At 36.8% G+C, this 12,564-nt stretch overlaps 1 protein-coding gene across 1 annotated transcript; it reads right to left on the bottom strand.

Moving 5' to 3' along the window:
• Positions 1–391: 391 nt before the first annotated feature.
• On the bottom strand, positions 392–4,687 carry LOC110938028 (4-hydroxy-tetrahydrodipicolinate synthase, chloroplastic). Its single transcript, XM_022180503.2, has 5 exons — positions 4,506–4,687; positions 4,326–4,433; positions 2,295–2,375; positions 1,980–2,214; positions 392–1,237 (listed from the first exon to the last, which is right to left on the bottom strand). The coding sequence occupies exons 2-5, from the start codon at positions 4,430–4,432 to the stop codon at positions 545–547; spliced, it is 1,116 nt and encodes a 371-aa protein (XP_022036195.1). The 5' UTR covers position 4,433; positions 4,506–4,687; the 3' UTR covers positions 392–544.
• Between the last annotated feature and the right edge of the window lie 7,877 nt (positions 4,688–12,564).

Raw genomic sequence — 12,564 nt, 5'->3', positions numbered from 1 at the left:
TGTTGTTTGGTTGCTACATAGCATGATGTTTGTTGGTCACATTTTGTCTGTTTTTACCCCCTCAAATTTTTAATACGTGTCAGTATAGATTCGAATTCGTCTATGGTTTACGTCACGTGAGTCACCAAGCGTTAAAGTTCATGATTTTATTTCACAATTCTTCTCGGTTTTGGTCTTCGATTAGTTGCTACTCAGCACATCTTTATGCCTCCCGCCCCACAACACTGGTAGCATGGTTTTACACCCCTTACCCCGCAACGCGGGGGGGTTAAGACTAGTTTGCTATTAAGTGGTTAACAAAAATTTTAAGCCAAATGTTTCATACCCAAATTCATTATTTTGGGTTAGTTTTTTTCAAGCTCAAATGTAAAATCAAAAGCTGACCCATGACTAAACCAAACTCATACATAAAACCAAAACCGATCAGTTTAACACAGTTTTAAGCAAACATACAAACATAACACAAGAAATATTTATTATGTAAATAGGCAAAAAAAAAAAAAACAAAAACAAAAACCCAGAAATTTGATGTAAAATTACTCTACTAATAACGACCCACCAACACAAAATCATCATCTTCAAGAACCTGAACATCTTTCTCTCCTATGAAATTTTCCCGCCCAATTTCCTTCACTATTTTCACAAACTCCACCCGTTTGGCCAACGGGAGTGGCACATACGGTAGCCGAAAGATAGGTCTTATCACCCCTAACTGTGCTAAAGCAGTGTTCACCCCAATCGGGTTCGGCTCACAAAACAGCCACTTCATCAAAGGCAGAAGCTTTTTATTAAGTGAAGGATTCTTGCCTTGTGACAACAGTTCCCGGATCAAGCCCGGAACCAAATTGCTTGTAACCGATATAACTCCCGTAGCACCATGGTCCCACTTTGAGTCGTGGCACTCATCATCATTCCCGCTCCATACGGTGACCCCGTTTTTGGTGTACTCGTTGACCCTGTCATGGCCCACGCATTCCTTAACGCCTGCAAAGTTGGCGCTGCCAGCAATCGAGTGGATGACACGTGGCGGGATGTCTTGGCCTGTTCGGGATGGCACGTTGTAGATGATTGTGGGGCCCATTGGGAGCACGCATTGGAAGTGTGCAACCATGCCTTCCAGTGAAGTTTTACCGTAGTATGGATTGATGTGTAGGGCTGCGTGCATTCCAACTGCAAACCCCTGTTCGGTTGCGTGCACAGCTTCTCGAGTTGAGTTACTTCCCGTGTTTCCGATAACCTGAGATATAGGCGGATCGGGCAATGGGTCAGAACAAGTAGTTTTTGGTGCAAGTCAAAACGGGTCGGGTTGAATTGATTCACAAACACACTTTGTCCATATTTAAAAGAGTGAAGTACACGGATGGTCCCTGTGGTTTACTAAAATTTTGGATTTGGTCCCTAGCTTTCCACAAGTACACAGATGGTCCCTACGGCTTGCACTTTGTAACGCATTTAGTCCCCAGCCAACAAATCTAAAGGTTTTAGCATGTCCAGGTTAAGGACTAAATGTGTTATAAAGTGCAAACCATAGGGACCATCCATGTACTTTTGGAAAAAGTTGGGACTAAATGTGTAACAAAGTGCAAACTACAGGGACCATTTGTGTACTTTTAAAAAGCTAGGGAGCAAATACAAAATTTTGATAAACCACAGGAACCATCCGTGTACTTTACCCTATTTAAAAACATCCGTAGATAATCAATCTGTTATATATGGCTATAAATCAATATTTGTTACAACAATGGTCTAATCTTTTGACTGAAGATAAAGAGGTCGTATACTTGTATGTAAAAAAATAAGTTTTTTTCTTTGTTTAGCTAGTTAATATAAGTTAACCTATGAAATTCAACGGAGATAAAACACAAACCAATTTAACCCATTCGTGAGTTCGCGGGTCAAAATTGCCTCCGCATTCGCCATTACATATGAAATAAATAGAAGTTCCAGATAATAGCAACATCTAGTGGTGATGCAATGACCTTAATTGACGTGCCAAAGCAGTTAATGGTGTGACCAATAAGCATGATGTGTTCATCCCAGCTCATCAACTGACCTTCACCGGTGGTCCCACCGACAATTACACCGTCAGCTCCGTCTTCAATTTGCATATTTACCAAGTCATCATAAGCCTCCAAATCGAACCGCCCGTCAGGCAAGTAGGGAGTTTTAATGGCTGTGATTAACCGAAGTGACTTGATGTCGTCTGTCGAGGTCCTGATGACATAACAAGATAACTAAGAAAGCACACAATTTGTTTTAGTTCCATGATAATTATAGGCAATGCACAATTGTACCTGTTCTTAACTTCATAACTGCGCATAGGAAGGTGAAAGTTAGGAATTATAGCTGCAGATGGGGCTGTCCATCTTGCACTCCTTAACAACGTTAAACAAACGAATATATAATAATCAATAAATTTGATAATGTGACAACATACAAAATTATAAACTAATAAATAGTAGATTTGCAGCACTACATTTTGATGGACCCATTTAGAGTTCACACGTGTTGAAACAACGTTCAAACAAATAAAAACAGAACCAAAAGTCAAGAGCTTACAAGAACTATAATATAATTAAACAAAACATATGATACCAAACAATACATTCCAAATGTAGGTCAACTAGTCATAGTTATTAAAGACGCTAGGCGCACTCAAGGCGCATAGGTCTTGCCTGCGGCCTAGGCGCAAAGCGCAAAAAAAGTGAGGGCCTGAGAAAAATAAAGCGCGTAATGAAAAAAAAATATATTATGTATTAGAAAAAGAATACTATTCTTTAAATAAAATAACCAAAATCTATTATATAACACTTTATATCAACTATTTAGTACAAAAAGTTTTAAAATATTAGTGTATTAGTGTAGAAAAGTAGTTTTCCTTGGATAAAAGAAGAAATCTGGCTAGAATCTTGTCGGAATTTAGAGAATTTGGCCGGAAACTCTCCGGAATCTAGGAATCTCGCCGGAATGTGCGCCTAAACCATCACTTGGAGAATTAAAGCGCAATTTCTTTGACTTAAAGCGCAACTGACTCGCCTCGCCTGAAAAATGGGCCTAGGCGCAAGAGACGATGGCTTTTAACAACTATGCAACTAGTATTAATCCCCCCGCGTTGCGGTGGGGGCGTAAAACCGTGACAAATAGCACCAAGGCCACAGCACCGCCAACGACCACCAACACTAAAGTTGCGACGTGTTAATGCGGAGAAATTATACAGAAACATAAAACATGGAAAATAATAACTAAGTTGATTTAGGACCCATGCGTCACGATGAACCTATCAACCGGGAAAAATTAGACGACCATAAAAACGTTGAACCACACATGCACGTTGCGTAATGTTAACTAGAAAAATTTAGAACGAAAAACGAAACGTTGCGTTGTGTTAAATCGCAAAATTTAGAACAAAACGTAAAATGGAACTTTTGCGAAATATGAAGAGTATAGGGTACCAAAGTTGAAAGTAAAAAAGTTATAAGGTTAAATTGACAAAGATAGAAAGCTTTGGGGTTAAAATTAAAAAACCAAAATAGTTTTAGATTAAAATTGTAATTATATCAAACTTTTTTGAAAACCTCCCTAAGCAAAGAGTACAACTACTCTATACATCACAATGTTGTTAATTTATAATGGGTAAATAGTAATGTGATTCCAAACAATACATTCCAAATGAGCGGTTTAATACAATAGTAATGTGATTCAGTGTGACCAGACACTAAACTAATGGAGTGCCCATCTAACAAGAACAAATGTTACCATATGTCATGAACTTACTTGCAGCCAATCTACAGTCACTACGAAAATTTCTGAAAAAAAAAATGTAAAAATTTATTCATATTCCTCACCATGATCTCAAAGCACACACCAAAAGCTTCTTGATCTGTTGCTCGTGAACCGTTGGTTCATACTATTAACAAACAAACCTAAACGAATACGAACACGCTCATTTTCTCAACAGAACAAAAAACATCCGTTCATTAATTCTTCGTGTTCGTTCGTTTGTTCGGTTAAAGTTAAGCGAAAGAATATTCGAACACTAACATGCTTGATGCTCCGTTTGAGTTTGTCCGATTCGTTTACAAGCCTAGATATGACACTATAGTCATTATATAAGATGCTTGTTTCTACTTTCTAGGGTACCTTTTTATTCCTCATGCGCGTAAAATTAACCGATTCTAACCATAAGTAGTCATTTACTGGATCTTCTGGTAACCTAACTCCCCAACAAACGTCTAATTAACGAATTCTAACCGCTCTTTAAAGGATAATTATATTTGTAAACCCTAATAATAAGTAAAAATCAGCCACAAAGAAAGAAACAGTACCTATTGTGAGCACTTGTAGAATTAGGGCGTACAAATTGGAACACAGAGTCCTTTCCCCACGAACTATAGCTCTTGAAAGCAGAAATTTGCTGATACACCGCCGGCATCCTTCAAAATTCAAATAACAAACAACAACAGCTTGAAACAATAATGACTCCTGTGTAGAAGATGATTTAAAACCTTGATTGTCGTCGAATTGCGGTAGGTGTACGGATAATGTCAGTCGTGATAGTTTCCGTATTGGCGGTGGTGGTGGTTTTGTCCGGCGAGGTGGCTGAGCACGGCGGCGCAGGTTAGTGAAACCCTAGGCTTGAAAGCTTGGTGTGATGTAACAACAGTGACTGTTAAAAAGGATGATTTGAAGAAGCGCGTTTTATATGGCTGCAAAGTTGTTAAGATTATGGGAATGTTCAATTTGGTCCCTTGTATTTTGAGAAAAACGCAACTCAGAAGTTACAGGTTTTGAAAATGTGTAATGTGTTTTTTTCTTTTTCTTTTTTTTTTTTTGAATGGCAAGGAGTCAACTACCATGACACCGGGCGTTGTGGTCAAGGTCGAATAGCCGTCAGCGCCTTGACTCTCCTAGATGCGCGGAAACCCGACCTCCACCCGCCCGAAGGCACTACAGTATAATAATCGGTAAAACATCGCCTCTCATCCAAGACGAACCGGCGCCACCTGTATTCGCCCTTCACCTGGATGCCGCAAAAAATAACGGGGAGAGCGACAGTCGAACCTGAGTCATAAGGAACACCAAGTCTTTCCCCAGCCACTCCATCATTACCTTATCTACAAGGCAGAAACGAGCTAGATCTGTCCTGACAATTTGGTCTATTGGTAAATCATTTGGTTTCTTTCTTTGAGATCCTAAGATTAACTCTCACTAGTATCACTTTGAAGGACATTGGTGGTGGCAGTGGAGTTTAGAGCTAGGCTTCTTCAGAGGTCGCCAGTTTGAAACCGAGCCGAACCGGGTTTTACCGTAGTGTGTCTTCGAGGGGGCGGGTTTTCCCTGAAACTAGTGGTTTGGTGACTCAGATATGCATCCAACTCTAACCTTTATAAAGGCGGGATACATTTCCTCATCAAGGCAATTTGTTTACACGGATCCAAGTTTGGCAAAGTTAGATTAGTTTACGTGGCAGTAGAACAAACGTTTATATATAAATAGGAAATGTTAGGGGCTGTTTGTTTACCTCTTAATGAGGCTCTTAATGGTTCAGACCTCTTACTGGTTCAGCACTTAATGGTTCAGATTGTTTGTTTCATGAGCAGATGTCTGAATGGTTCAGACATTTGCTTCTGAATGGTTAAGTTTTATACAGAGTCTGAATGGTTAAGACCTCTAATCTGAATTGGTCAGACATTTGCCTCTGAATGGTTAAAACATTATACAGGCTGATAATCGTTCAGACCTCTTACTGGTTCAGGTTCAGCACTTAATGGTTCAGACCTCTTACTGGTTCAGCACTTAACCATTCAGATGTTGCCAAACAGCCCCTTAGTCTATAATATCATGGTATAGTTACCGCACTATAAGATGTGGTTACTTCATATTGTTTTACCTTATGGTGTTTTTAAAATTGATTTTTGACTTTCAACCTAAAATTTTTTTTATCTTTTACATTTTAACTTTTTTGAACTTTTTACCTTTAATCTAAAGTTTTTCATCTTTTGCAATTTAACATAAACACTATTTATGTTCAACTTTAGTCCGTCATACTTCTATCTTTCATCAATTTTTCGTTTTACGTTTTGTTCTAAATTTGCGAGTCAACACGCCGCAACGTGCGTGTTGGGTTCAATGTTTTTTTCGTCTATTTTTTTCGTTTGATAGGCCTTTGTTGAACATCTTGGCCATGCCTCCGATGGAACCGATCTAGCCGCAAGAAGATTGGAACCTCGCGAATGAGGTCATTCAATCCACCGGGTGGGAAGATGAGATCCCAGAACCTCCCCCTATCAATGTTGCCTTTGAGGTTCCGGTGAATCCCGCTCCCCCTCAAGGAGAAGTCGAAGAGGAACCTTACATCTTCCTACCAAGGGAGATCGAAGAGATGCTCAACGACCTCTAATTGAGTACTCCCGGCAAAAGCTCAAGTCCTTCAACATCTAACCTTAGATTTAGGAAGTAGCTATAGGGTTTTTAAAATAATGATATCAGGGGGAGGCATTCCTCAAGAATCTATCTATATATCTATCTTAGGATTAATGTAGGTTTGTAATTTGTATTTTCTTGTATTTGCCTTTTTCTCTAATGAAATGGAAGTTTGAATGATGATGGTTTTAATAAAAGTGTTAAAGAAATGGGAAATGCCAGAAACGCAATGCGTCAGTTTTTCTCCGTCTGACAAGTTCATCGCAATGAGCGAGTCCTAGATCGACTTAGTTATTCTTTTCTACGTTTTATGTTACGGTCTAATTTTTCGCATTAACATGATGCAACGGACGTGAGTGGTTCAACAATTTTACCTCTGTTTTTCATCCGGTGTTATTTATTCCTTTTTTTATTTTATTTTTACGAGTTTTTCTAATATTGGTGGTCGCTGGCAGTGGTGTGGCATTGGTGCTACTTGGCACGATTTTACGAACGTATTTAACCTATTAAGTTTTTTACTAATAATTTGTTTCGAGTTTACCCCTATACCTCCTTTACTTAAAAAACTGTTTTTTACGTGCATATTTTTATGTATGTGTTAATATGAATTCGATTTGCTATACGTTTCGACGTAAACTTCTTTTAGAAACGAGTCAGCTTAAATATAATATGTTTTCGTGCTTATTTTATGAAAGTTTCATAAAATTTGTTTCGAATCAAGTGGAGTCAAATCGGTGTTTCTTTTTTTCCCTTTTTTATCAAAAGCTCTAATTAATATCTTTTGATTTTACGTGTCAACTTTTTCGTTACATGTGTCACGTTTTCTATGTATGAGTCGGGTCACATATAATACGCTATGACTGTACGGTATAAATTTTATTTACTTTATGTTTTGATCCAATCGCAATGCTTATATAGGTTACAATGAGTTCAATCGGATACATCGAAACACGTACTTTCATATGATTAACGCATCACATAACGTTTGGACTGATTCATTCGATGTTTGCGATGTACCCGCGCTGCAACGCGCGTGGATCTTATAGCTAGTTATATTTATTTAATATCAAAGCATAATTATACGATAATCACAATTCTTTGGACTTAAACTATGAAATGTTAGTGTATAGTATCATGGTATAATTATATTTATTTAATATCAAAGCATAATTATACAATAATCACAATTCTTTGGACTTAAACGACTACGAAATTGCCTTTCAATTAGACTAGTTTCGCGTTTTTAACAATATACTTTCTTATAATATAATTTGTAAACTTAAAAATTAAGATTTATATATACTTTTACATACTTTTACTTTCAATCTTATAATATAATTTGTAAACTTAAAAATTAAGATTTATATATACTTTTACGTTCACCCTCTTGTAAATTTGTCAAAAGCAAATGTATATAACGTTGAATACTGATGAGACTATGTGTGGTCGAGGAGGCTGACCAATCTTATTATTATTATTATTACAAGAGTGAATAGCTTAAAGCGTCAAAAAGATAGAAACACACATGACCTAGTGGTATTGTGTTTGTCACCTACAAAGGTGTTACGGATTTAAATCCTTACAAGTTTATGGTTAAGTGGCATTTAGATGTGAAATTTTTTGTTAAAAAAACAAAGATACAAACAAATATATACCCAATAAAATCTCTCTCGTATTAAAGCTAAGGCCACTCGGGACGGTGGCATATTTGCACGTTATACAATTTATTCACGCGTGGAAGAATGGAACAAACCACCGCCACCGCATAAGTTTAATGCGTGGACTTGAAATCGCGTTAACATTTTGACGTGTTATGTTTGTTGGTTGGGGGAAATTGTTGGGTGTGGTGGTGAGTGATAAGCATTTCCACTAAAAAAAGTTGTGAGTGATGGAATAAAGCTCGATGACGTGGCGGAACTTGATTGGAAGTTGTGAGTGATAAATTGGTGGTGAGTGATAACCACCCCTACCTCCTAATGAAAGATAGAAACACCCATGACCTAGTGGTATTGTGTTTGTTACCTACAAAAGTGGTATGGGTTTAAATCTTTACAAGTTTATGGCTAAGTGGTATCTAGGTGTGAAAATTATTGTTAAAATAACAAACATACAAACAAATATAGGTACCCAATAAAATCCCACCCGTATTAAAGCTAATGATACGACATGTGAAGAGTGGAACTAGGGCAAATCTTTCCTCCTCTCATAGAGGCAGAGAAATTGCTCATAGTGAGAACACCAATTTTCGAAAATCTACTTTTTTTTTGTTTGACATATACATTATGGTGATCCGTGTTGATATAAAACTCAAATCGACAACCATAAAAAGTATAAACTACCACTAAGACCTACCGTACTGAGGCGTGTTTGCCCCCTAATACCGCCGGAAACCACCCCCCACCCATTACAACCGGCCTGATGTGGCGTTTTTTGACAAAAAAAATTGGCCCAACGTTTGTTTAATAACGCTGCAAGTGGGTTTGACTGGCAAATGAGAAACTAGTTTGCTTTTTTTTTTTTGGTTTAATGATTGGAATGGGCGTTATTGGGCATTATTCCCACTACGCCACTTTTGCAATAACGCCACATGCTGACTGGACTGCCACATGTCATAAAACGCCCCATAGTAGGAGCATTATTGAGCTAAACCACTACACATGGTCTAACATACAATGGTAAGTGAACTATAGTAACAACAAATAAAAGAGAAAGAGACACGAAAATGTAGCACTAAACCCCTTCAAACTACCTATACACCTCCTAAAAAAGTCTATACAATGAGAAAACGCTAAGGCAAGACTAAGGGCAATGCAACAAAAGTATATAAAAACTAAACCCCAATAAAAGTCCAAGGCATATCTATATACTCACTTAATTTTCCATAACCTTAAAATGACGTTCCAATAACTCATATGCTTGATCATGTCTTTGGAGAGGTGCACGTCTAAGAAATCCTGCCTAATGTGTTCATCTCATGTCATTTTAGATTTGTCCTTGCTCCTCTTCCTATCCATTGTGAGGGGTTGCACGTTTCTTACTAGATTTATCTACGGTTTCCTGTTAACATGCCTAAACCTTCTCAATCTTTCATTTCTTGTTTTATATGAGTAATGAGATACATGTGAAGTTCAATTTCTCTTGCAAAAAAACTTTCAGTTATCTGATCCATATTGGTATGTCCATTGAAAGTAGCCGGTATAAAAAATTAAAAATACTAACATGGATATGTGATTAGATAAAAAAAGAGTCAAGTTCAATTCCCACTTGTGTTATATTGGGGTGGATATTGGGCAATGATGGTGACAAACCCACCGAGGGGGGTTCGATCCTGAGCCGCACCCTGGTTTTCATCCGGTTGTTACTTCAGCGAGGCATCTCGTGTGGAGGCAGTACGGTTTCCGGGGGAACGCCGTAACCAAGTCTGACCAACCCAGCACGGGCCCGGTTAAAACAACGTAGTCTGGACAGATTTTGACTAAAGCCGTCGTTTAAACAGTCTGATATTGAGTCACTCAAAAAGAAAGTCACCGTTCAAAAAAAAATTAAAAAGGACAAGCTAAGGAATTCCAAGATGTTAGAAAAAAATGTCAACGTCTTCTAATAAAAAGGTTTTAACTATGAAACAAAGAACTTGTCAACAACTGATCGATACAAATGATTTAAAAATTTAGCATCTATACCTCATGTATTAAATAATTAGATAATCCTATCTGTTACACATATGAAGTTTTATATTTAAAATAAACAGTTGTCCGTAGTCGTTTTCAGAGTTGGTAAATGACGAAAAGGTCCCTATATCATATGTCAAAGTACATTTAAGAAGTTTCACAATTCAGACATTTCTAATTGTTTATGATGATTCAATTCTTTAAGCATAAACTAGTTTAAGAACCCGCGAGGTTCGCGGGTGGACTAAAACACAAATGAATAAGTTTAATTTATTGAAGCAATCATTTGAATTATATTTGCACTTTTAGGTCCAAGAAAACCTCAACGGATTATATTTGCACTTTTAGGTCCGTAACATCAAGATTATGACCACTTTCTAGCGGGACTTACTTTTCCACCTGAAAAAAAAAAGATTTATTAATTTAGAATAAGTTTTATCTCTTATAGAGTAACCGGTCGAATGATTTATTAATTTGACACACTCCTTAAATTTGCTTCAGACATGTGAATCCGAACACATGACCCGTTTAACCCGATTTTTTTATTCATATTTTGAAATTATAAAACTTATCATATTTAGAAACGTATATAAAACAACTATGCTTTGGTTGAGGTATGTCTTAATTATTGAAGAGGTCCCTTCTTTTTTTTACCATTAACAAATAATAGTTTTGATGAGCTCAATAAATAAATGAGATTCAATGCCGTTGGTTAAAAAGAATTATCTCGATAATAATTTAATATATAAAATAAATCAACATAGTATTTATTATTAATATATATAAATAAATAATTCAATATAGTATTTATTAGTAATATTAATTCTAAGAAAGCATACACTAAAAATGCCCAAGTAAACCGCTAATTAGTATTGTATCAAAAATTATGGAATTGAAATTGTCCTTCAAAAATCTCTAATGGAGACATCATTTCATTGAAATAACTACCTAAGATATGCCGAGTTCTATGCATGAGGAGGCCCAAAGCTAGTGCCTTAGAATACTTACCCTTCAGCCGGCACTGACTCACAGTCAAATTTAAAGCATCACCAAAAAAGTTCCAAAGTACCGGGGTCACAACTACTTTAGGCGACAAAAAATCTAAAGCATAACGGGCCATTGCTCGTAATCCCATTGACCATATGAACCACATGACCAATTATTGCAAATATGTCGTCTCACTCATCATTCCAAAATCAAGAACCGCGAGTTTTCCTTCAGGTGTGGCTAAAATATTTCCGGGGTGTGGGTCCGCATGGAAATATGCGTATTCGAGTAACTGTCCGCATGGAAAAGTACCCCTTCTTTTAACCTAATTTGAGAGAATTTTACTCCCATATCAGAAGATTACCTCTATATTTCCCAAAAATGTCATGTTTGGTCATTTATTATTTCTTTGATAATCAAAATTTCCAAACACTAAAGTACCTGATTATCTTATGAGTATGGTTTCAATAAGCAAAAGCTAGCACATCCAGGCACTACCTCCTACAAACTTTTTATTATAACTGATGATATGTTTTTTAACTCAGATTTAAAATCCCATGATACTTGTCAAAACACACATCCAAACACTCCAACTAATGAAATTCAAAGAGCATACATTATTAGTAAAGAAAACCAACCTGGATAAAAATTGAGCTCTTGATAAACTCTTCTTGCGAATACGTCAATTAACGCAACATCATCACTGCTAATTGTATAATCATATTTGTATATAAGTAAACCCAGGCCCCTTATAAGGTGAGGGTCTGGCCCAATTGCTTCTTCAATACCGGGCCTCTACACCTTCACAGCAACAAATTGGCTTGAATACCTAAGTTGAGCTTTATAAACTTGACCCAAACTGGCTGCAGCAATCGGAGACAATGATATTGATGAGTAAATGGAATCAAGTGAAAGCCCCAGCTCTCTTTTGATACATGCAAATGCTTCTGCATCCGAAAATGTTGGTAAAGCATCCTGCTCAGAGTTTAAGGCATACATAAAGATACATAAATAAAAGAAATCCACAAAAGACTAAGAAAAAACACCTATTTGACTCATTTTGCTAAAGCTACTCATACAAATAACTATTTGAAGTTAAGAAGATGACCTATAACACCACTGCACTCTTGTTGTAAATCTAAAACTGGCATTCTCTTTCTTTCATTAAGACCATGCATGCGGATACAGAAGCACTAAAAGGGATTCCAAAAAAATGACTTTAGCACCTACAGATTCTGCACTGTCACCAACTAAAGCACCTGATTATCTTATGAGTATGGTTTCAATAATCAAAAGATAGCACATCCAGGCACTACATCCTACAAACTTTTTATTACAACTGATGATATGCTTTTTTAACTCAGATTTAAAATCCCATGATACTTGTCAAAACACACATCCAAACACTCCAACTAATGAAATTCAAAGAGCATACATTATTAGTAAAAAAAACCAACCTGGATAAAAATTGAGCTCTTGATAAACT

The sequence above is a fragment of the Helianthus annuus genome, chromosome 4 (genome assembly GCF_002127325.2).
Source record: "Helianthus annuus cultivar XRQ/B chromosome 4, HanXRQr2.0-SUNRISE, whole genome shotgun sequence".
Taxonomy (NCBI): Eukaryota; Viridiplantae; Streptophyta; class Magnoliopsida; order Asterales; family Asteraceae; genus Helianthus; species Helianthus annuus.
This window is presented reverse-complemented; position numbering and strand designations above follow the sequence as displayed.

Coding starts and splice junctions, on each gene's coding strand:
- LOC110938028 (XM_022180503.2), bottom strand. CDS start 4,432: ATGCCGGCGGTGTATCAGCAAATTTCTGCTTTCAAGAGCTATAGTTCG. Junction 2,376..4,325: donor TCTACAAGTGCTCACAATAG/GTACTGTTTCTT, acceptor AACGTTGTTAAG/GAGTGCAAGATGGACAGCCC. Junction 1,238..1,979: donor GCTTTGGCACGTCAATTAAG/GTCATTGCATCA, acceptor CCTATATCTCAG/GTTATCGGAAACACGGGAAG.